Source organism: Vombatus ursinus, unplaced genomic scaffold (assembly GCF_900497805.2).
Source record: "Vombatus ursinus unplaced genomic scaffold, bare-nosed wombat genome assembly UNPS02014884.1, whole genome shotgun sequence".
Lineage (NCBI taxonomy): Eukaryota > Metazoa > Chordata > Mammalia > Diprotodontia > Vombatidae > Vombatus > Vombatus ursinus.
The window spans coordinates 332,842-359,292 of NW_020954662.1; the positions used below are offsets into that span (position 1 = coordinate 332,842).

At 39.8% G+C, this 26,451-nt stretch overlaps 1 protein-coding gene across 1 annotated transcript in view; it reads right to left on the reverse strand.

The window, feature by feature from the left end:
* Window positions 1-10,286: 10,286 nt before the first annotated feature.
* Window positions 10,287-26,451, reverse strand: part of LOC114028462 (MICOS complex subunit Mic10) — a 43,075-nt gene continuing 26,910 nt past the window's right edge. Inside the window, exons 2-4 of the mRNA XM_027842697.1 lie at window positions 15,515-15,562; window positions 13,417-13,526; window positions 10,287-10,528 (exon numbers count right to left, since the gene is read on the reverse strand). Of these exons, the coding sequence (XP_027698498.1) occupies window positions 10,520-10,528; window positions 13,417-13,526; window positions 15,515-15,562 (167 nt within the window). The 3' untranslated portion in view covers window positions 10,287-10,519. The remainder of the gene's footprint in view (window positions 10,529-13,416; window positions 13,527-15,514; window positions 15,563-26,451) is intronic.

The window sequence follows — 26,451 nt, forward strand, 5'->3', positions numbered from 1 at the left end:
GCTAAGTGTTGGGAATGGGAAGACTATGTCAAGAAGACGGTGGAGGAATCCCTTTTCCCTCTTAAGTGCCAAGGATGGGAGGTTAAATGCTAGGGATGGAGGAAGGTAAAGTGCAAGCAATAGGAGTGGGAATGAGTCTGTGTCAGAGATGGGAGGCTAAAAATGGGGGCAGGGGAGACATAGAGGCTAGCAGGGATAGAGAAAGCTAAGTGCTAGAGATGTGGGCAGTACAAAGCCTTACTTCTACTAAGCTATCAAAGTGATCTTGCTAACATGCCGCTCTGGCCATGTGATCACCCCCACCCCCCAATAAACTCCAATGGCTCCCCATTACCTCTAAGAATAAAAACAAAATTCTTTGGCTTTTAAAGCTCTTTGTAACCTGGCTCCTTCCTACCTTTCCAATATTCTACTTTCCTCCCCTTCATACTCTGCAATCCAGTGACACTGGCCTCCCTGCTATTCCTCCCACAAGGCACTCATCTCTTGATTCCTTGAATTTTCACTGAGTCTCTCCCATGCCAAGAATACTTTCCCTTCTCATCTCTCTCCCTTAACTTCCCTGGCTTCAAGTCTCAAATAAAATATCAGTTTCTTCAAGAAGCCTTTCTCAGTCGCCTTGATGGCAATATCTTCCCTTGGAGCTGTCCTATAACTTTTGTTGTTCAATTGTTTCAGTCCTGTCTGACTCTGCATGACCCCATTTGAGAATTTCTTTGCAAAGTTATTGGAGTGGTTTGCCATTTCCTTCTGAAGCACATTTTACAGATGAGGAAACTGAGGCAAACAGGGTAAAGTGACTTGCCCAGGGTCACAAGGCTAGTATGTGTCTGAGGCTGGACTTAAAGTCAGGTCTTTCTGACTCCAGGCCCAGCACTCTATCCACTGCACTGTGTAGCTTCCTGGACTCTACCTTATCCTACATATATCATTTGTATGTAGTTGTTGTGCATATTTTAGACTGTGACATCCTTGACAGCAAAGACTGCACATATTGCCTGGCATATAACAAGTATCTAATAAATATTTCTTGACTTAGTTTGAAGAGGTTGATAGGAACAGACTTTATGGAAAGCAGACTTTGGCCAGTCAGTCAGTCAATAAACATTTATTAAGTGCCTACTATGAGCCAGGTAGGTAACAGGGAGCCATCGAAAGCTTTTTTTTTTCTCATACACAGTTCTTTATTTTTTATTAATTAATTTATTTTTAGTTTTCAACATTCACTTCCATAAGCTTTTGAATTTGAAATTTTCTCCCCCTCCCTCCCCAAGACAGTATGTAATCTGATATAGGCTCTACATATATTCCTATTAAACATTTTCACATTAGTCATGTTGTAAAGAAGAATTAGAACCAATAGGAGGAACTGTAAGAAGAAACAAAACAGAAGGAAAAAAAGAGCAAATATTATGCTTCTATCTGTATTCAGATGCCATAGTTCTTTCTCTAGATGTGGACAGCATTTTCTATTATGAGACTTTTGAAGATGTCTTAGATCCTTGCATTGCTGAGAAGAGCTAAGTCTATCAAAGTTAGTCATCGCACAAGGTGGCTATTACCATGTACAATGTTCTCTTGGTTCTGCTCACTTCACTCAGCATCAGTCCATACAAGTCTTTCCAGGTTTTTCTAAAGTCCACTTGCTCATCATTTCTTATAGCACAATAGTATTCCATTATATTCATATACCACTTGTTCAGCCATTCTCCAGTTGATGGGCATCCCCTCATTTTCCAATTCTTTGCCACCACACAAAGAGCTGCTATAAATATTTTTGTACATGTGGGTCCTTTTTCCATTTGTATGATCTCTTTGGGATATACCCTTACAAGTGCTATTGCTGGGTCAAAGGGTATGCACATTTTTATAGCCCTTTGGGCATAGTTCCAAATTGCTCTCCAAAATGGTTGGATCCATCAAAGGCTTTTTAAGCAGGTCTAACATATAAAATGACACTCCAGGAAAATGAATCTAGCAGCAGATATACGGAATTGGCATTAGAGCCTATTGCAATGGTTCAGGTATCTTATTCTGTCTCCTTGTCCCCAAAGTACAGAACAGAGTAATCTCCAAGTTCCTGCTTAGCTTTCAATTGTATAAGCCTTCCTCTTCAGAGACAGAATATTAACCAATCCATTTCACTGTGAGGAATAGTAATAGCCATGAGAGAATTGTGGTGTATGTGGAAAATTTTTTTGAAAATGATCGAATTAAAATACCTGTTCTCAAGCTCTCAATTCCTTGAGGGAAGGACTGTTTTTATCTTAGTATTTTCAGAGTCTGATGCTGGCCTGTGCTGTTGTATTCATATCATAAAGTAGGATTTAAAACTTAGAAATACACTAGTCTACCCCCTTCATTTTATTGATGAGGAAAATGAAACTCAGAAAGTGAAGGTCACATCTGAACTCTGAATCAAAATCAAGTCCTTTTGCCATTACTACTCCATGTTGCATTTCAGCTTAAGATGGCTTTGAATGGTGAAACATTTAAGATTAATGTAATTTCATTCCATTCTGTTGTTTATACAATGATTACTCAGAGATGACTGCAAAGGTAAAAGGAGAATGAAAGTGTATTGCACCAAAAAAAAAAAAATTGAGTCTGTTGGAAATCTTGGCTGTTCTATGGAAAAGGAACATATAGGTAGATGCTGGTCTCTTGAGGGAAAGCATGCCCAGACAAATGTCAAGTTGAGCTCCATCATTGACTTTCAGGCTCTTGGGCACAAAGGTGTATCTCTCAGCCTCTTCCCTCTTCTCCTCCCTGTTCCTGTAACACTTGGAACCATATACAATTTATGTGAGAGAATGGAAAGTGGGAGATGGTGGAAAGAGCAGAGGATGACCATGAATGTTCATTACTCTCAGTTGGCTTTGACTTGCCCATAGTAGGATCTTAATAAATGTTTGTTGATTTGAATGGGGCGGGGAAGGAAGGGAACAACACTATATTAGGAGTCTAGGTTTTAATCTGGCTCATTACCCTTACTAACCATACCGCAGGATCATAGATTTAGAGCTGGAAGGGACCTCAGAAGTCACCTAATTCAACCCTTTCATTTGTACAGAAAACTAAAGCCCAGACAAGTTAAGTGAATTGTCCAGTCACCCAATTAGTAAATAGCAAAGTTAGGATTTGAACTCAGGTTCCATGATCCAAAATATAGCTCTATATTATCAGTTCATACAAATGATCCCATTTCTCTGAATTCCTTCACATTTGTCCTCATAGGACAAGAGTATTCCATTCTGCTAACAGTTTGTTTGGCTATAATTTCAATCAATGATTGGTTCCCATCTGAATGTTTTTTGGGTGTTTTGTTTTGGGTTTGTTTGTTTTTTTTTTTTGCTACCAAAAAATGTTGCATTGAATGTTAGATTTTGTGTGTGTGTGTGTGTGTGACCATGTGTGTGTATGAAACCTTGGACAAATCAGTTTACTTTCTGCCAAACCTGTTTCCTCACCTGTAAGATAGAGACAATAATACTTGCTTTACTTACCTCCTAGGGTTGTTGTAAGGAAAGGAAGACTTAAAATGGTAGAGAAATGGAAGTTTGTTAGAGTTGCTTGCTCAATACTTTTTTTTTTTTAAGGCTACTTCCTGTGGAAGGAGAACCACAGCTCCACAGGAGCTGGAAGAGTCCCTGGAGATCATCATAACCCACCCACTCCCATTCTGTGGGCAGGTAAGTGGCACAGCGGCTAGAAAGCTGGGCTTGGAGTCACGAAGAACTAAGTTCATATCTGGCCTCTGACATTCATTAGCTATGTGATCCTGGAAAAATCACTTAGCCTGTTTGCCTCAGTTTGCTCAACTGTAAAATGAGTATAATAGCATCTACCTCTCAGGGTTGTTGTGAGGATCAGAAATTTGCAAAGCACTTAGCACAGTGCTGGATATGTAGTAGGTGCCATTTAAATGCTTATTCCCTCCCCTTTCAGTTGCCTGGCAAGCCATGAAGTTATTGCAAGGATCCTTAGGATCTAGAACTAAACAAAAAATGTCTGTACACTAAATAATGTCTCACATGTACAGAAACTATGACTTCTCAAATGCATGTAGATGCTGTTGTGGCTAATTAGCAGGTTGTCATTACGGACTTTCTCAGTAGACACTGAAAATTTACTACCATTTAAAGGGACCTGTAATTCTTTTTTTAAACATCAGAAAGGAGTCTTCAAACTCAAAAATATTGGGAACTATTGGTCTAGTCTATCAATCCCTTCATTTGATAGTTAAGGAAACTGAGGTCCACAAACAAGTTGTTTGTCACACAAAGAGTAAGGAGAAAAGGAATGATAGCTTTGATGCTACTTTTTCAAAGAGTATTAAGAATATGTAATTAATGTGTAGTTATTTGAGTTACTTAGAAAAAGAGCATTACAAAAATGCAAGGAATTTTGAGTGCTTTCCAACACATTTTAAATTATCTTATGAGGCGTCATCCAGGTACCCATTAAAAAGAGTCATCCTATCTTGGACATCACTTATCCTAACCTAGATAGAACCTGTAAACACTGGGATTGCATTTTCTCTAAGTTTTATTAAGTACCAAGAATCACAAAATGTTGGAATTGGAAGGAACCCTAAAAGAGAGGTGAAAGCTGAAAGAGATTTTAGATAGATAATGTCAGAGCTTGGAGGGTTCCGAGAACAGAGAATGTCAGAAACAGGAAAGATTGGAAAGCCCACCATCTAACTTCCTCATTTTACAAATGAAGAAAATGAGGCCTAGAGAAGAGGAGGGACTTGCCCAGAGTCACAGCTAGTGAGGGGCTGAGGCAGGATTACAAACCAAGCTTGATTCCCTGTCTCTTATTCTTGATTACACTACGCAGCAAACTCCCATTATATCATACACCAGATTTATTTTAAATATTAGCCTTCTGATTATTTATAAAAGCAAAAAATAGATCACTTTACCATTAGGAAAGCTGCACTGGCTTCGGAACCTATAAACAAAGATTCTAATTCCATTTTTGCAACTGATTTGCTTTTTTGACACTGGATAAATCAGTTTCTCTCTAAGTCTGTTTCCTAATCTGCAAAATGAGGGGACTGGCCAAAATAATCTCTAAAATCTCTTCAAGCTCTAATTATGGAGTAGAAGGACCCTTATATCCAATTCTTAGGAGTCTGGGATTCTTATGTCAAAATCTTGCTCTACATAATGAGTAAATTTGCAAACTGCTGCCTTTGGTCCACCATGCTCTGCCCCTAGGTTTACCCTCAAATGATCCTTTTTGGATCTGAGAGGAAGTGGTGATTGCAGCAGACTCCAAGGAAAAAAAATTGTGATCGCTTCCAGATGAGTTGATTATCTAAACTTAACATTCCTCCTTGTTCTTAGAATTTCCACTTTTGGCCTTCCACCTCCAGCCTTCCACACAATTCAAAATGAAACAATAGGAAACAGCTTCTGCCCCAGGGTCATTCAAGATGAGAGCAGATCCAAAGCTATAGATAACATCCTTGTGGAAACACTTTGCAAACTTTATTTGGTCAGATTCAAAAATAGCCATTCAACAATACAATCAAATTAGACCACACCAGCAAAATGCAATTATAGCTTGGTTGTACATACATATATACACATACACATATATAAGGGAAAAAATGTAAACAGATTTTGAAGAGCCAAATGCAAAATTATCCAGTTACGTTCAGTCCTGAATCTCTGTATTTCTTATACCAAGCCCATGAAGATCTTTTCTTAGAGTTGCATGAGGAAAGTAATGTTCATTAAATGCTAACCCAGCTTTTGTACATGGTGAGGGGCAATGGGATATAATGGAATGAGAACTAAAGTCAGTGCCTAGGTTTGAGTTCTATCTAACTTTGCCATTTACTGGGTCTATCACCTTAGGTAAAACACTACCTTCTCTAAATTCCAGGTTTCCATCTGTAAAATGGGACATTCGTACTGCATGTTTCCTGGGACTGTTAGGTGGTAAAGCCTTTGTCTAGTGCTATACAAACCGGGTGGTGTTATTACTGTATTCAACTCAATAAGCAGTAAGTAGCTACTCTGTGGGCAGCACTGGGCTAGGCTCTGGGGAAGTGAATGAATGAATGAAGTCTTTATGAAGCACTAATGTGCAAAGCACTGGAGGTGCAGATAGAAAATTGAAACAGACTGTACTTTCAAGGAGCTCACATTCTAATAGGGGAAAAAACACATAAAGGTTTCAGCTGATGAAAAGTCCATGGAACTTAGAATGCATCTTCTTTAATGTCATTTGCACTGATAAAACCATATTCATTTCCCATACTGAACCATTTCACAAAATTGAGCCAAGGTATAGTCTTCTCTCCACAGTAGAGTTTACATGCAGTAGAAGGATATGATATACAAAAATAATAACTCAGAACACATAAGCACAGATGCATCAGAGAGGTTCAAAATATAAAACATAATATAAATGCATTAGAGAGGTATAAGAAAAAGGGCTATGTAAGGTCTGAGGCGGGGAAAGTTGTTACTGGTCAGTTATTAAGTGATGGAGTACCAAACAAAGTAAAAGGCAGTCCTTGCTCTCAAGAAGCTTACAGTCTAATGGAGGAGACAACATACAATGTGTAAACAAACTACAGACAGGATAAATAAGAAAAAATTAATAAGGGGAAGGCACTGGAATTAGGAAAGATTGGTGGAATTTTAGCTGTGGCTAGAAGGAAGCCAGGAGGCATCTCCTAAAGTAGTAAAGTGGGAGGATCAGGAAAAACTTTTGGAGGTCTTTGAAGTCACTTCTCTGAATAAAGACATTTGTGCAACCAGGTGAGCCATGTGAACGACAACTAGAAAGATCCTTAGAGGTCATCTGATTGAAAATTCCCCAACCACAAACTGAGGCCCAGAGAGGTTAAGTGATTTGTCCAAGAACACAAAGGGAATAATTAGCAGGGGCATTGGCAGCCCCAGAGCTGGTGCCCTTTCCAACATACCAAGTTTCCTTTCCATTCTGATTAAGTTCTCTGTGATCCTTGCAATGCCAAAGTCATTCACCTAAATGAGTTCCAAAAACATATTGTTCTGGGCCAAATTATACAGTGTCAACACAGAGTATATATATTTATATATGTTGGCAGGGTAGGATACTTTTGGGGCACCACCACAATATTCCAGCATCCTGTGCCCAGCTGAGTTTCTATCACTTTAAAGCCATGAATTCCTTATAATTTGTTTCCAGAAGGGTATGTTAGAGAGAACTGAACTCTCATAGCCATGGGGGAGAAGAGAGCCTCTGAGGAGCTGAATTGATAATTAAATTTGAAGTGGAACAAGTGTGTACTTTTGCCAAAAGCCCTGCACTGATTCAATGATTGCATCCATCATAAGAAGGGAGAGGGAGGGAGAGAAAAGGGGACAAGAATAGACAACATGCTTTGGACAGCATCTTGCTTAGATGGTGGGTAACGTGACCAGACAGAAACACAAAATACTCAACATTAGCTGAATTTGGTCAGCATCACACTATTCTCTTGGCTAAACATTTATCAGAAGCTATTTCCCCATGGAGCTGATCAGTTTCTTAAATGGTTAACTAGAAACTGTGTTTAAAAAGCCAAGGAGAAAGGGGTTTATCCAAATGACTGTTGTTGACTGAATAATGAGATAGCATAGTTGTGCTGATTGTACCAAGCTAAAGACCACCTTCCTCAGTAAGATCCAAGGTCATTGAAGAAAAATAATTGGTCTATCAATCCACATTGAGAAAACAAAGTAGATGAAAGAAAACCTACATCATACAGGTGGATGGGCGATCCACTGAGCCAGTTCGTAAAAACATATATAAACAGACCAGTGTATAGAATAAGATTGGGCTTGACTGCAGTTAGGACACTGTGCAGGACTTTTAAAGGTACCAAGCCACTGCCTATCACAAAAGCCCACCTTTAAGTTACACAACTGCAAATCACAGTACGCTGTGATCTCAAAAACCCAAACTGTAGGTCACCCGAAGGCCAAAGATGACGGCATTAGAGAGTAGTGGAATGAGTAGATCTTCTTTACAAAATTTAGAGGATCGTAGAATTGGGAGGGACCTCAGATATCATCTAGTCCAGGGGTGGGGAACCTGTGGGTCCTCAAGTGTGGCATTTGACTGAATCCAAACTTGGACTCAGTCAAGAGGCTGCACCCAAGCACCTAGAGGTGCTGAAGTTCGAGTCCCTCATTTTAGAGATGAGAAAACTGAGGCCCAGTGAGACTAAGTGATTTGTCCAAGGTCACATTAGTGATAAAGTGGTAGAACTGAGGTCAATGAAGTCAAGAATCACAGAGGATAAGAAGACTGGAGCACTTATGCACTGGCAGATGGAGTACTGACAGGGCACAGAAAGATACCATGAACAAATTGCAGCGTCTTGTCCTTTCCAATTGTGCTGGTAGGGCTGGAGAAGAATTGCACAATTTGTATTTTCACTTTGTCATTTTTGGAAGTACATCATTCTTCTCTATCCCTGGCTCATACTGGAATAGAAACAACTTTTAATTAGGGGAACACCAATATTAACTTCCAGTACTAATATCAAAGAAGCAAGTATAAGAGGTCTAAACAGGTCCTCACACTCTCTTCTTACACAGAGTGCTTCAGTTTATTTAACAAAACCATATACGTTAATTAAGTACCTACTGTGTGAAATGAACACAGTGCAAAGAAGACACAAAGATAAATAAGGCACAGTACCCACCATCAAGAAGATTCTGATCTGATGATGGGAATATGATATGTGTGCTGATAAATCATAACAATAATATTTATATGTGCTTTAAAGTTCATAAAACGTCTTACAAATATTACCACATTTGATCCTGGGAGGTAGATGCTACTATGAGCTCCATTCTACAGATGAAGAAACTGAGGCAGAGGTGAAGTGACTTGCCCAGGGTCAGACAGCTAGTATCTTGAGGCTAAATTTGAACCAGGTCTTCCTGACTCCAGATCCAGCACCATATCCACTGTGTCACCTAACTATACCTTAAATATTATAAATGAGAATGTAATAAATATAAACATCTAATGTGTTATCAGATTGAATGGAAGGTTCATATCCAGTTTGAGATCAAGCAATCAGAGATGGTTTCATAGGGGAGGTAGCATTCAAACTAGGCCTTCAGGAATGGGCAAAGTGTCAACAGGCAGAGTTATGGACAAGGGGTAATTCCAGGCACAAGAAACAGTATTAGCAAAGGTGTGGAGGTAGGGAAACACAGGGTCAAACTGGGCTAAAATACAGATTATGTCAATGGGAAGATAAAGCCGGAAATATAGAGAAGTGCCAGGTTGTTCAGAGCCTTGAATTCCAGTCACAGGAGTTTGGTCTTTTTAGTGGGCAGTGGGAAAGTCCATTCTCTCCCAACAGCCCTGGCTGCTGCCACACCAGAATCAGATAGCTGGTTGTATCAGAAAAGTATAAAACTGAATTGTGCCAACACTAGTTTGCCTAATTCACGGTCTAATACCCTCAGTTGTTTGCTGGAGCCAAAACTCATGTAGGCTTCAGTGGTGTTGTGTGTAGGAAAAGAGGGTTCTCTGAGGTGACAAAGAGGTGTTCCTTATGCCCCTAGGCAGGAAGGAGAGAGGTGAGGCTTCATGTTATTAATCAATCATTTTAACAACTTATATAGCACAATACACTTATTGAGAATTCAGAAGCACTGATTATATTTAAATTTGTATTGTATTTTTCTTCGTGAGGCAACCTGGTATAGTGACAAGAAAGTCAGCCTCAAAGCCAAGAAGACCTAGGGTCAATCTTGCCTCTGACATACAGTGTGTGGCTCTGGACAAGTCCCTTAACCTCTAAGCACTCTAGGGTAGAGAAGGTGCCAAACTGCCCTGGCAGCCTTCTCACCCAAGACTTCTCCAGACCAGTGAAGTAACAGGTCCAGTTCTTATTTTCCATGTACATCTCAGCCCTGCCCCAGACCTTTTCTCTGCTTATCTTTTATTACATTGGATTGATTCAATATCTATCTCCCCACTTAGTGCCTTGCATAATGAGGAAGAAAAGGCAGAAGGGTAAGGAAAGCAAAGCCTCTAAAATCCAAATCTTGTTCACTATAACCAGCAGCAGCAGCAGCAATCTGCTGCCCTGAGATATACAAGGTGGAACCTCTTCTGTAAACTAGACATCAAGCCATGAGTAGGGAAGGACACACAACAGCTGGTGTTTGGGGAGAACGCTGGAGGAGCTTCAACCAGGTGGTCACAGCTGCAGGCACATCAGTCTTCTTTGCATTCACAACACAGAGTAAGAAACACACAAGACCTCATCCTATTTTCATTTAATTTATTTCTCCTAAGACCTTCTTCTTGCAATTTCCAGAGAGAAAATACAAAACAAGAAACAGACTTGGTTTCAAATACATAAACAGTGTGCTGGAGTAGAAAGCGTTTACTGATAACATTGTTAGAGAAGAATTTCAGCTTACTCCAGGGCACTTCAATATTCCTGAGGAATAAACATGATTTCTCTTCCTCCCACTGGGATGTTCTCAGTCATAAGTCACTGCTCCTGTAAGGCAAGAGCACTCAGATTATTGCTGCAGAGACAAGGTACGGACTCCCTTTTTAACCGCCCGATTCATGCCAGACCCCCAGGGCTTCAACGTGGCCATGATCTTCTGCAAGTCAGAGGCTGGGACCTCGCCTCCTCCACTGCTGGGAAGCTTCTTCAACAAAGCACTGCCTTCTTCCCATCTCACTTCACAAAGGATAAGATCCCCCAAGTCTTTTAAAATTTCAAGCAAAGCCCCACCAGCCATCTGTGAACTGACTAAACTGTTAGAGACAGATTTGGGGCCACTAATTCATCTAAGCCTCAAATCAGTATCACATTCTTTTTGAAGAGGAAAGGATGACAGCACCAGAGCAAAAACTCAAGTTCAGATAAAGGAAGAAAGCCATTCTCTAATGGGACAGGCCTGATTGTTGGGGGAAAAAAAAAACACAAATCATTTTCTACTCTAACCACCAACCGTTAAGTAAACACCGTACAGCTAATCACCCTTGGGCCACTACCCATGACAGAACATCTTGGACCAATGTCAAGGTTTGAAACAATTAAGCCTCATTGGCTGCCCCCCTTCTTTGTGCCCAAGCACATGGCTGGTCTGTGCCAGGAAAATGGCCAGGCAAGGAGTGGGGGGGGGGGGGACGGACAGCCTGTCCTCAGCCTCAATGCCACGCAAACAGCTGTGCTGCTTCTCAGCACTGGCCCACTGATTACCTCATCCTGAGCTGGACCACCCTTAGCTACGGGACAGAAATTATTCAGTAAGATGGAAGAGGAGGCTGCCAGACTTCTTAGCACGCCAACCCTCCCTGCTCCAAACCCTCTTCGGCTCTCACTAAGTCATCTTGCAGTGAGTCCAGCATGGTTTAAAATGAAGACTGCCAAACAGCTAGTGGAGTCTCATTATTTGGCCTTGGAATCTGGTAACCCCGTCATTAGGTGCCCTTGAATAAGTCACTTTCCATTTTTGAGCCTCAGTCTCTATATCTGTGAAATGGTTTCTGTGAAGATGAATGTAGTGGGTATAGTTTTTGATGGAAAGTTAATGCTGTTATGCCTTGTACCCAGCTCCACCTTCAACACCATTTAATAGAGGGCAGAGGTGCTTTACCTTTAAATGCTTTCTTTCATCAAAGGTCCATGTGGTTATGGGCTCTACTTTGTAATGGGGGCTGAGGCACGAACCCCCTACACTGGAGGAAGAGATGTACTTTTTATTCGCCCATCACCAAAACTTCTTACCAAGGGACCTTCCCCCTAAGTGAAGCAGGGCAGGGAAAGTTGTTAACACTCCAAGTGGCACTGAACATTCTTCCCTCAAATCACAGGATTAAACATCATAAAGGCAAATCGATCAAACCCCCCAAATGACCATATTTGTACATGCGATGTCATAAGATTACAGGATTTAGATCGGGAAGGGCCATTAGTGGTCTTTGATTCCAACTTCATTTATTATTTTAATAGATGAGGAAACTAAGGCCAAAAGACATTAAAGTGATTTCCCAAAGGTACCTAGTAAGTGGAATAACCAGAACATAAATCTTTTCCAAATCCAGCTATGTTTTCACCATACCATACTTCCTCCCAATGTATGACTGTGTCATTTCCCAAATTGTTTCAATCACTAATATCCATCATAGATGGGCAGCAGCACAAGAATAGGACCCTCTAGGATTTGAGCCCCAGCTCAACCACAGAAGCCATGTGAGACCATTTCAACCGTTTATTACCTATGTCACCTTAGGCCAGTCACTTAAGGCCTCAGTTTTCTCACCTGTTTTAAAAAAGGAGGTTAAATAACATGGCCTCTAAGATCCATTCCAGCTTTAAATCTTGATCCTCTTAACTCTGTGTGTGATTTTGTAGAAGTCCATTTACCATTTTTAATCTCAATTTCCTCCTTTATGAAATGAGAGGCTTGGAAGGATCTCTAAGGTTCCTTCCTATGATCCTATAAGACACCCTTCCAGTTTTTTTTGTTTTTTTTTTTCTTTTTTTGTGTTCTATGGTCTCTTCCAAATCCCAACATTAAAGGCTCTAAGGTTTCCTTATAGATCTAGCAATGTATCTATTCCCATGATTTTCACAGATGACTTAAATGCCCTGTTAGCAAGTCAATAACTCCTCAGTGCCTCAATTTTCCCACCTATACCCAAAAACAAAAACAAACAAAACCAGGTAATCCCCAGCTGCTGTAAAACTGGGTTATGAGGGTGAGATACTGTGGAACACTGAACCTGGAACAAAGCTGTTCTATGTGTACTGTTTGTTTGATTCCAAGTGAGAAGCTTTCAAAGACAGAAATCCATACATCAATAGGTTTATCTAAATGAATGCAAACAAATATCTGAGAGTAGAAAAGGCTGAATCTCAGGTTGATTTGGCTCTTAAGACCTAGAGAATTTAGCACTAAATGTAGGATTTAGAGCCAGAAAGAATCTTCCCTATCACCTTAATTAAAGCCTCATTTTAAAGAGGGGGAGCCTGAGCCTCAGAGAGGGTAAGAACCTGGCCCATGGTCACAAATGCTAAGGAGCAGAGCCAGCCTTTGAGCCCAGGCCCTTTCCCTCCAAATCCAAAGCTCTTTATAAAACAGCACATGGCTTCAAGGGTTAGCTTACAGAAGAGAAGACTGAAAGGAAATAGCAGAGCTGTGTTCAAGTTTTGACTTGTGTTTAGGGATGACTGTATTCACTTTTAACACAGTTAGTTAAATGTCAAAATGCACTTTAGACCCCAAAGGAGCCAAGCAAGCTCAGAGAGCTTCTCCAAGTTCTCTGCCATGGATGGCGCTCTTTAGCCCTGGCAAGAAACGTATTTCCTCTGGAAGAAAGAAGGCAGAGTGAGTCAATATAAGGGAAAGGAAATATCAGTTCTGTACGTACTTTGACATATTTTCCATGCAGAAGATATGGGGCCTGGAAATCATGCTGACAGTTGGAGTAAGCCATTCCCAACCCCATGCCAGAACCAAAGGCTAATGGCCACATCCTTCCTAAGGGAAAGAAAAGCAAAAAAGAAAAAAAATACTAATCCAAAAACGTTAAGAAAAAACATAGCTTAAGTTATTACTCGAGCATACCAAATACACTAGCCCTCAACAAACATTAAATCCTTTCCACATCAAGGAAGAGAATCTGCCAGCCTTCCTCAGCTCAATCCTGGCCTTGCCACTTCCTGACTGTGTGACTGTCAACAAGTCACCACCTCATGGGGCCTCATTTTTCCTTCTCGATCAAATGAGGGCTCTGTGCCTTCCAGCTCCGATACCCTTTGATTCTATTGGCAATGTGTGTGTGCTTCATGGCAAAGAAAGAGCAGCAAAGGTCAATTAACCAACTCATCTAGAATTTATGGGACACTACCAAGATCTGACAACTTCAACAAGCAATTTGTTAAGGAGCCCTACTGTACTAGATCCTGGAAAAGTTACAAGGATTCTTTGCCCTCAGAGAACTCAAATTGAGAATGGGAGCTCTCTTCCTTTTTCATATGTGACTATTAGCAAATGAGGAAACTTTTTATACAGTTACATCAAGTCTACTATTACAGGCTTATGGACAAGTCACTTTTTTTCTCCTCTGGGCCTGAGTTTCTTCATTTGTAAAAGGAGGGAGTTGGGCTAGATCAGGGGTGGGGAACCTTTGGCCTCAAGGCCACATATGGCCCTCTAGGTCTGCAAGTGCAGCCCTGTGACTGAATCCAAACTTTACAGAACAAATCCCCTTAATAAAAGGATTTGTTCTGTAAAACTTGGACTCAGTCAAAAGGCCACACCCAAGCACCTAGAAGGCCACATGTAGCCTCAAGGCCCCAGGTTCCCCACCCCTGAGTTAGATCATCTCCCAATTCCCACCCAATTCTAATTCTATGATACCATGTTCTTAATAAACCATTATTCTTCATAAGTGAAAAAGATCCTAAAATATTAATGCACTAATTAGGACTCCTTATTTTTTGTCAGCTTTGAATATGCTCGTAGTCATTTCTTTACAGTAAGACTGCACAACAAAGCATGGACATGCTATCACTTGTGCCACAGTGGAACTCTGCCTAGAACAATCAAGGTGGCCAAGAATGACGGGTGTTTGTGTTCCTGCAACTTCTATCAAGAAGTCCCCCCCACTCTTGGAAAAAGTGGGTGGGGTGTCACAAGCCCTGAGGCCTAGGGCAGGTACTTGTATAAGTAGGGGCAAGTTGATTGCCCTCTGTATTCCTCCTTCTGGAAGATGGTCACCTCAGAGGATTGTTATGTATTAGAGAAATGGGCATAATATCTATCAAAAAATACAATGTCTGCACCCAAGAAAGCATGCTAAATAGGTCCACCAATATGACTGTGAAATCCCTTTGAACAAGAAAGGCAGCTTTGCTGATGTCTGCCCCTTGCTCACACCAGTCTCCACTTCTGTCAGGCCCTTATAGGTCTTTCCTATCCCCTGGGCCTCAGTTCAAATGCTGCCTCCTCTGGGAAGCCTTCTCTGATCCCTCAGCCAGAAACCATCTCACTCCTCAAGCATACGCTCCCCACCTCTGAGGACACTGACTTCATCTCCCCTACTGGGCTCTAAGCTTCTTGAGGATTGAAGCCTCACTGCTTCAATGTTTAGTCCAGAGAAGCTAAAGCTAAAGCTAAAACCTTGGCCTTATTAATCTTCATGTCTCTCACAATGCATCACACATAGGAGCTTTGTACATGGCAGGAGTTCAAGAAAAGTTTGTGGAATGGTCATCAAAATGGAAAAGTATCAATTAATTAGAAATCTGTTTCCCTGCTGAGCCTTGTGATTTCACACAAGTGGTTAAGTCTTGATCAACGCTCAGGACAATTTCTGAGCTGTCCAACCTATCTGGACTGGATCTGAGCCTACCTTACACAGCAATGGGAGGGCTGGCATCCCCACATGTTTGCTTTTCCCCAATGTTTGCTTTTGAGGCATTTACTCTAACACACAAGAAATTTCAAATAATGGTCACACTTACTTTTGAAGAATGTAAGTGAGAAAACAATTCCCAATCCAAACCCTGTACCTGTAGAAAGAGAGAACAAAAAAGAGCCACGTTAAGCCTATTTATCAGAAAATAAATTACCCCATCCCCATTCAATTACTAGTAATCCAATTAACATTTAATTTTTAGATTTTTGTCCACCAGCAAAACATAAACCTATTTCCCCCTGAACACTAGGAGTAGAGTTGCTAGTAGAATTCCTAACTCCAATAATCTTCATTTTTGTCCTCTCTTCCTGATTAACCTAATTGCTTCTACTTCAGCAACTAGAGATAAAAACTCCATTCCTCCCCTTCACACAAAGACAATACAACAGAATTGGAAGGCAACATATTGGAGTGGAAAGAGATTTATGGTCAGTTGACTTGATTCAAATTGCAGCTACGCTACTGACTATGTGACCTTGGGAAGGGCATGTTACCCCTCTGGGCTTTCATTTCCTCTTCTATAAAGTGAGAAGGTTTGATCAGATCAGTTCTTAACTTTATGTTATAGTCCCCTTTTGGGAGTTTGTAAGCTACAGATCCCTTCAAAGAATTGTTTTTAAATAATTGAACAAAATGTTAAATTTCAGTTAGGTTAAGTGAAGATAAAGATGTAATTTTTTCCCCTATCCAAGTTCATTGTCTCCTTGAAACTGATCCACTTACCCTGACCCATTCCCCAGGATTAGATGCTCTCTAAGACTCCTTCTAATTCTAAATCTATGATCCTATGACAACACCTGAACAGTGGTGTAGTTTAAATCACACCAGAAGGGATACCTTGAAGACAGCTGGTGTGAACTATACTGATATAGTATAACTATATATATGTAAAACTGATAGTTAAACTGAAGGTCTGAGAAAAAATGTAGTTAGAACCATAGAACCTGAGTTCCAATACCAGTTCTATGTAACTTTAGACAGGTAACTTACTTTCTCTAAGCTTCAGTACCATCATACACAGAACGAGGGCCTGGAAGACTCCTTCCAACCAGTTTTCACATGGCAAAGTCTCTATTACCACCACCTATCACCATCCTGGCTGTTGTCCTTCGTACAGTGTGTCCATGTCCTTTTTCAACTGTGTTGTTAAGAATGGTACACAATAACTCCAGATGTACGTGTAACCAAGACAGTGGACAGCAGGGCCATCAACTCCCACAGTCTAGACGATGAGCAACCTGAGGTCATGGTGGCATTTTTGGCTGCCATGTGACCCTATCGAATCATACTCAGCTTGCAGTCCACTCAAATCCTATTGAAAGGATCTCTAAGGCTCGAAAACTAGTGGAGAGCTTTCTTCAGACTTTTGAAATTGCTACAAAGCACTGCTACATTACTTGGGTTCTCTCACCTATCCTGCATGAGGATCCTACCCACAGGGTAAGGCATTAATGAGATGCAGTAACTGTGTCTTAGAACACATTTCAGGTGAAGGAGGTATGTTGAAAAATCTAGCAAAAGAACCATTTCCCCGAGGTATAATGGAACTGCGGTGTAATGATACTGGCCTGGGGGTCAAAAATCTGGGTCTGAATCCTGTTTGCAGCTTTCTAGTTAAGTAACCTGAAGTCCTAATCTAGAAAATGGGCATGACAAAATACTTGCTCTACCGATCTCATAACACTGCTGTGAAGGAATAATGCAATTGAAAACTGCAAAAGGCAGCTATACTTTGATTAAATGTAATTACCAATCTCAATCCCAGGGGAAAGATGATGAAATAACTTCCTCTTCATAGAGAAAAGGCAGACTATGGGCATGGAATATTGCATATCCATGCACTGTGAGAAGCATTCACTATTTGGGTTGGTTTTATTTAACTGTTTTTTCTGTTACAAGGGGTGGTTTAACAGAGGAGCACATTGGTAAATGGCTTTAACTCTTTTTAAAAAGATAATATGGAAATGTAAGCTATTATTGTCATGTCTCTATTAAAGTCAGAGGATCACAGATTTAGAAAAGGAAGGGACATCAAGTCCAACCTACTAATTTCACAATGGGGAAAGTGAGGCCCAGAAAGGTTAAGTGTCTCGCCCAGGGTCAGGTTAACACCTAATAAGTGTCTGAGACAGTATTCTAATTCAGGTCTTCTGGACTCCAAGTCCAGGACTCTCTTTCCTGTACCACCTGGCCGTCTCCAATGCCCCAGAATCACAGAATTCGGAGTTGGAAGAGACTTCTGTGGCAGGCTGTGTAGCCCAATCCATGCCTGAACAAGAATCCCTTCTACTCCACACCCAAAAATGGTCATGAGGTTTTTCCTTGAGATCTCCAAGTGAGGAAGCCGCTCCCCCCTTTTTGGACAGTAAAGTGCTTGGTGAATTCTTCCTGAGCTCCAGCCTGAAGGTGCCTCTTTGCAACTTCTACCTATTATTCTTAGATCTGTACTCTCTGGCCAAACAGAACAAACCTAATGCTTCTGCCATGTGACTACCTTTCAAATATCTGGAGAAAATCATCATGTTCCCCCAAGAAGACATCTCTTCTCCAGACTAAACACCCCCAATTTCTTCAAGGGATCTCATATGATATGAACTCCAGACCCTTCATCAACATTTTTGCCATCATCTGGAAAATTCAGCTTTTCAATGTCTTTCCTAAAAACGTAGCAGCGCCCAAGACTGAACACAATATTCCAGATGTCTTATGAGAGGTCTAGTGCAGAAGGATAATCACCTCCCTAGTCATGGACACTGTCTCTTAACAAAGCCTAAGATTACATTCGCTTTCTTGCCTGCTCCATGACATTGCTGACTCATATTGAACTTACATTCCACTAAACTAGATCTTTCATAGACAAGCTTCTGTCCAGGCATGCTTCCTCCATCTTGTACATATGTGTGAAATTGAGTCTTTGAATCCAAGTAAAAGACTTTATATTTAACCTTATTAAATTGAATCTTATCAGATTCAGTCCAATGATATAGCCTATCAATATCTTTATGAATCCTGACTCTCTCACCCAATGTATTATCTACCCCATCTCAGCTTTGCATAGTCTATAAATTTGAAAAGCATGCTACCTGTATCTTTATTCAAGTCACTGATAAAAATGTTTAACAGCATACATCTCTATTTCATCAGAGTCCTCATATAACCTGAAACTAAAGATGATGGCACTTTGAACCAGGCCATCCTATTGGCTCCAAATTCACCTAACTATACTGCTGTCTAGCTCACATCACATCTTTCCATCTTTTCCACAGGAATAGCATAAGCCTGTATCAAATGTCTTGCTAAGGACTAGGTGAACTCTCTACAGAATTCACCTGACTACCAGAACAAGGAAGGATCAGAAATGAATGAACACAATGACCCAGTGTTTGATCAACCTGAAAAAATAAATGACTTTGGAAAGAACCCCCTATTTAATAAGAACTGCAAAAAAAAAAAAAAAATGGAGAATAGTCTGGCAAAAGTTAGGCTCATACCAATATCTTATATCACATACCACAATATATTTAGAATAGATACTTGACCTGACTATTAAAGACCATACCATAAAAATATCAGAAGAGAAATAGATCATATACTATTAAAGTCAGGGGATGAATTCTTAAGCAAATATGAGACAGAGGCAATTACAAAAGATAAAAGAGAGAATTTTGATTACAATCACATTTGGCACAAGCAAAATTAAAAACACATCTATGATAAGAAGGGAAGCCATCATGGGGGAAGAGGTCTTTGTATAAAACATATCTGATGAGGAGTTGATATCCAAGATAAGTAGACATCTAGCAAAAATATGTGTAAGAGTCACATATGTAAATATGCAAAAGTCATTCCCCAACAGATGTGACCAAAGGATATGAACAGACTGTTCTCAAAAGGAAAATTGCAAACTATTAACAACCACATGAACTAATGCTCTAAATCACTAAAAATAAGAGAAATGCAAATAAAAATAACCCTCAGGTTTTACCTCTTACCCAACAAACTGGTAAAGATGATAAATGATGGGAACAGTCAATGTTGGAGGGGCTATAAAAAGATAGATGAGGATACCAATGCATGTAGGCAGAGCTGTGAAATGGTAGAACCATTTTGGAAAGCATTTTGGAATGATGCAAATAAAGTGACTAAAATGTCCATATTCTTTGACCCAGAGATTTCACTAGTAGACATATAATCCAAGGAAGTTATTAATAAAAAAAGAAAGGCTCAATATACACCAAATTGTTTACAGTAGCACTTTTCAGTAACAGCAATGAACTGGAAACAAAGTGGATATCCACTGATTAGAGATGGCTAAACAAATTTTGGTAGACAAATACAATGGACTATTACTGTGCTATAAGAAAAGAGTATAACGAATATGGAGAAGCATGGGAAAGCTTACAATTAAATGATGCAAACTGAAATAAGCAGAACCAGGAAAACATTATACACAACCGAATGTTACAAAATTAGCAAACTTAGCCTCAAAGAAGAGATATGAGAAGACTCTTGCCCCCAACCCCACTCCTTTACAAAGGTAAGGTCCAAAGACTAGAACCCAGCAATATTACATATTGCCTACATCGTAATATTGCATATAAATGTTTCCATATCTTGACTGATCTTACTCAATTTTTTTCTTCTTTCTCTTTTTCTTTCCTTTAAAAAAAAAAACCCACAAAACTCTGTTATAAAGGATAGCTCCCTAAGAGAGGGAGGAGTAAGAGCACGGGGAAATCTAGGTGATGTAGAAAAAAAAGACATTAAAAAAATCTATTTAAATTGTTTTCATTGCTATATCACATTCATTTACAAATACATCCTTCTTCCCAGTCAGTGAACCATCCCTTGTAAGAAAGACTTAAAAAGAAAGAAAAAAAATCAGTTCAACAAGTCAACATTTAGAAGGGAACAAAAAAACATATTTTCGTTAATTAAAAAAGACTTAAGAACACCAGCCCTGAAGTCAGGAGGACCTGAGTTCAAATCCGGCCTCAGACCAAACACTTGACACTTACTAGCTGTGTGACCTTGGGCAAGTCACTTAACCCCAATTGCCTCACTAAAAAAACAAAACAAAACAAAAAAACTTAGAAACCTTTTTTTGGGGGGGGGGAGGCTAGGTAATGGGGTTAAGTGACTTGCCCAGGGTCACATAGCTAGTAAATGTTATGTAAAATCTTTAAATTTGAAAGAAGAAATCACAGAGCACTAGCATCCTCATTTTACTATTAATTATCCTCTGCACTAAAACTGGTCTTAAATATAAAGACAAAATACAAATATATTTTAATGACATAGCACTAATACCTGCTTTTAAATTTTCCATGAATCTTCAATTGCAACAAAAACATAAATATCACCCCCAAAAAACCCTGAATGTGATCTACCACCTATGATCTACCACCTTTCACTAAAGCTGGAGTACTTTTTTTAAAAAACACCCCATATATGAGATGAAAGAGATGAAATTCAATCTATTACATTTGTTCCAGAATTAATACAATTGCTTTTAAAAGACCTTTTCTCTTCCATGAATAGTTTTCACAATCCAATTATAAAAGACCTACTTGCTTTACAAGGATACTTTGATTTAAGTCCAAACTTTCCAAACATGCAACTTACTTCAGTGACAACCCACCAATTGGTCTCCATGTAACCAATACCATTTATCATTAAGCACAAGGTTGAATTCTCCCTTGTTTTATTTAGTGTCTCAGTATTGGGGCTTACATCCCCAAAATTTTGCATATCTAACCAAAATTTCATGCTGTTTTGGTATGAAGATTAAAGTAATCAATCAGCAGGCTGCTCTAACATTATCTGAGTCATCCATGTCATCTCCAAGCAAGGAGAAACTGGGGCCTCATTCATACCACTTTTCCAAGGGAGGTTTCTAATTCATCTACTTCCCTTCTAATACCTCTGCAACAGCCCAGCCACTGCTGGCCTGAAGAATTATGCTTTGAGGAAGAATTACTATCTAAAAAAATTCATAAAACTGTTTTGACCCCTGACCCAGGGTGCCTTCTGACAAGACTTTCCTACCACATGTGCCATTAGGCCTTCTCATTTGCTCTGACTGCTGGCCTGTAAAGATCTAAATTTGAACTGAAAATGATTACTTTACAAAGGCCAACAAAGACAGCATTAGGTGTTGTTTTTACTGTTAAACTTGAAAAGCCAGAAGTAAACAGCTACCACCTACTACTTCTAATACCACATGGATCTTTTATATCCAACTTAAACAATTGGTCAATCAATGAAAAATTATAGTGAGGCATAGTTTGCACCATTTGAATGCCATGCCTGTTTTCAGAATTTCCATACAACCAATTAAAATTTGGTGCAGCAGAAAACAGAAGTAAATAGATCAGTTTATAAAATATAGTCAGGGATGCCAGATGATAAGGGTGAACCAGATATCAGAAGGCAGGGATCTTAAAGAAGATCAAGAAATCCTCCTCCAATTTCTTCCCCCAATGAGATTACTACCTTCCAAGTAAAGAGTGCCAGGATTGTTCCTGCCAGCCAAATGAGATGCTGCCAGAAAATGATCCATGGTCCCCATGCAGCAATGCAGAACATCAGTACTAGGCAATCAGGCTACTAACAAGTATACACAAGGCCAAGTGGTTGTTAGGATTCATGACCGTCCTGATGGGGTAGTGGAAAGGGCTCTGGATTTAGAGTCAAAAGATGTGGGTTCAAATCCAAGCTTTTCTACTGACAACTACCTATGTGACCATGGGCAAACTACCAGACCTCTCAGGACCTTCTAATAATCTATAAGGTCTAAATCTAAGAATTGATCTAGCTCTGTACATGGGCTACCTGGGCTGTGGGGCAGGGGTTCAAGTAATTCAGAAGAGATTTACCGAGACTGATTCTCTCTAGCAAGTATATATCACTGCCCAGTTTATGAAATGACACTGAGTTTAATTTCAAGGCTATTTGCCTCACCCCCTTGCAGCTGAGAGATGAGTAACGTGGCAAATTAGTACTAGAACATGAGGTAAAGAATTTGGACTGGCTTACAGATTTCAAACCAGGCAATGTGATGGAGAAATGGGCCAGTAAAAACAGAATAGGTTACAATCACAGCTTTAGGTCTTCTACATCTGGAGGCAATTTGGGGGCAAATAAATTGAAAGCCCAAAGGAAAAAAACATTTCAGCATTTTTCTTCTCCCTCATACTCTACTGCCTGTCTTCTTTTCCCCCTATGGGAGGTATGCTCTCTGATGATCAACTTTTCCTAGCACTAGACCAAGAATAAGGCTAAATCTGCTTCTACCAGTATCAATCAATCCAAAACAACATGAGAAAATAAGACTTTCAGAGCTGAAAGAGACTTTAATCCATCCTGCTCATTCTACACAAAAGGAAAAGGAGGCCCTTGGAGATTCTCTCCAACTAGACCATACACATCTTTAGGGCAGGGATGGACAGAAATCAAGTCTTACTGTAGCTCCTAGGGCCTATCATGTTTAAAGATGTTTACTAAATACATATTTGCTGAAATGAGATAAAGTAAGTGAGGTGCCAACCCACCCTCACACAATTAAGCAGATAAAAGATCTGGAATCACCCTGTCTCCAATGTTCAGTTTCTCCCAAATCATACCTGGTTCAATATGGGGATGCCCATCAAAGGATCTATGATTTCTTCAGTGCAAGGAGCTAAGGCACATAAAGGTTAAAAGATTCTCCCAGGGTCACAGAGCTACACTAGGTAGGACTTCAAGCCAGATGTTTCAGGGTCCACACCAACCAAGCACTCTATCCACAGCACCATTCTGCCCTCTGAACAAATATTTAACTAGAAAACTTCTATATTCCCCAGATTTTACTTCTGACTCCTCCACCTCAGGTTTCAATCAATGCCTCCCTGAGATATGGAAGTGACTAGGTTCTCAAAGGATTTGCCAAAGAAATACAAGCTCTGGCTGGGCTTAACACTCCACAAGACTTTAAACACAGGCCCAGTAATAGACTCTGTCTTTATTCCCAGGACTAACCTAGCTAATTTCACTACCAGAGGATTGACCACTGGGTAATTTTTTTTCAGTCACAACTCATTAAACCAACCTGGAAATGTGGCATGGAGTACCAAGAATCCTTCAAAGTTTGCCTCAAGTGCCACCAAATTCACAAGACTTTCACAGGTAAACCCCAGTTTTGTCAGAACCCAACCCAGAAATTGCTTGTGTGTGTGTGTGTGTGTTTTACTCCCTTTCTCCCTTCAGCTCTTGGTCAGCAGCTGTTTTTATCTCTCTGTGTCCCCTCAATTTAGCACAGTGCCTGGCACATAGTAGGAACTTAATAAACAAATTGCTAATAGAGCCTTGGTCCAGGAAACAAGAGACCCAAGTTCAAGTCCTGATTTTTCCACTTCCCTTCCAAGTTTGCTCATGTGTACAATACAGGTGGGGACAGAACTAAAGGATCTCTCAAGTTCTTGCTGGCTAACATTCTTTGATCCTATATACCAAGACATGAAGGACATGCTTTATGTCACTGGAATAAGTATAGACACCCAAGATATCACACTGACTCTTGCTATCATGAAGTACAAATACTTTTAAGTATCAACCAGTATGCAACTTTTATAACCACTAAGATGAGTAAAAATGTCTGTGAATTTAAATATATGGTTAAAATCAGTTTAGACTAGCAAAAGGAATTACCAAAGAACCTGCTATGTGGTCAGAAAGAAAATATACAAACCTCATTCACATGATTAAGAAATATTTATTACCTATAACAATCACATGACATTTCCCTTTCATTAGTGGTTAATTTTTGCAGCTCCTCCCCTTTCTTTAAAGGCAGAAATCTACAAGTCTCTTTCTGTGACCAATATATATATATATATCAGCAGAAGCTGCTCATATGCACACAAATACTATCAACAAAAAATAGGCTGCAGGTTTGTTTCACTTGGTTAGTGATCTCAGTTCTATGTGAGATAAACAACGGTGGAACCTGCTGATGAGTTTTACAGGTTCAAGTTCTCACATGCTCAATTTCCTTTTAAAAGGCAACATGTTGCTTCAAAGAACCTCCCACCTGATCTGGGGACACTAACTCTGCAGCTGTTTCTCCTCCAAGATCAGCACCTCTAGGCAAGGCCAGGCTTTAACTTCATAACAATAAAACATGAAAGGTTTGTCTTACAAGGAAAACAGGCCAACTAAAAAAAGAGAGGATTTTTTTCCCCCGCCCTGGGCCAATTTTATTCTGTTACTTTCTTTGCATGTCAGGCTCTCTCGGAGGAAAATGCCAAAGGAAAGGAGTCCAAAGCATTTTTCACCTCCCTAAGGTGAATGTTTAACTAGGAAAATTGTTTATTCAGCCCTAAGTTTACTTTTCCCTCCAACATATTTTATTAGTGTGGTGGATATAAACCTTGTGATGACTGCCTATGGTCCTGACAATGAGACTTGCTGCAAGTACAAAAAGGAGCCATACAGAATTAACACAAGAAAGAGCTGATGTTCTAAAACTTTCTGGAACAAACTCTTTTGGCACTTAAGTCTCTCAGAAAGAAATTACCATGCCCTAAATCAATGTGCTATACACTCAAACGTGTGCTGTATGCCCAAAAAAAATCATAAAACTCTCTAGTAGACAAATACAAATCTCAAGATATACCAAGTCCTCAACTGATCACCTGGGAAAAGACTTTAATAATATTAATAAAACTTGGGGGGGATGCTAGTTGTCCTTTTTGCTCCTTTGTTTATGCCCATGAACTTTACAACTTAAAATAATGCCAAGATATGTTTGGCTTTCCCAGCCTGAGACAACAGACTCAAATACATTCACTGGTAATCAATCAATGAGCATTTATTAAGTTCCTACTACATAACCAGGCACTGAGGGATACAAAAGAATAACACTTCCTAATCTCCAGTTTACAGTCTAGCAAAGGGACATAACATATATAACAGGCACAAAATAGATACAAGATAATCTTGGCTGGGGAGGAGAGGCACTAGCAACTGGGAGAGTAATAAACATTAAAAAGACCTTAGACTTTCTTTATTAATGTAATAACTGCTTTTTATGTGATAATTATCAAGTCCTCAACTCCATTTCCCTGCTTATATTTAATAGCTGAGTTTTGCAAAAGGGGAATCTATTACTATACCTAAAAGTTGGTTATTGAGGATATTAAATATGAAAAATCAGCCAATTTCACAGGATTGCAGATTTAGAGCTGAAAGAGACCTGTCTGAGTCCATCTAATCCAACTGCCACATTTTACAATATAGTGAATGACGGGCTAAACTTGTAGTTGGGAAGACCTGAGTTCAAATTCTTCTTCTGGAATTCACCAGGTGTGTGGCCCTGGGCAAATCATTAAGTATATACTCATATGTGTTCCTGTTCTCTTCCCCTTTAGAAGATATACTCCTCGAGAGCAGGTACTGTTTCATTTTTGCTTTTGAATCTCTTAACATTCTGCACAGTGCCTGACACTGAGCAAGTGTTTAATAAATGCTTGTTGATTGATTAACTTCTCCGAGAACCAGATTACCCTTCTGAAAAACAGGAATAGAGATAGGGATTAGACCTGGGATTTTACTGGTATAAGAAATCCAGGGTAAGGAAATTCCCTCTACCAGAGTAAGTTGCACCTTCTCTGCAACTCATCATCTTACAGAGTTACCTAGAGCACTGAGTGGTCAAGACACAAGGTCAAATGGTCAGTATGTGTCAGAGGCAGGACTTGAACCCAACTCTTCCTAACTCCAAGGCCAACTCTCTACTATGCACATTGCCTCTAAAATAGAGGTGACGCCTATATTACCTACTTTGCTGGGTTGTTATAAGGCTCAAATGAGGTTAGAGATTTAAAGGGCATTTCAAACTTCAAAGTGTTGTATAAACCTCAGTAATTATTATGAATTTTGTTCTCATCTGTTATGACATCATCATCATCATCATCATCATCATCATCATCATCATCATCATCA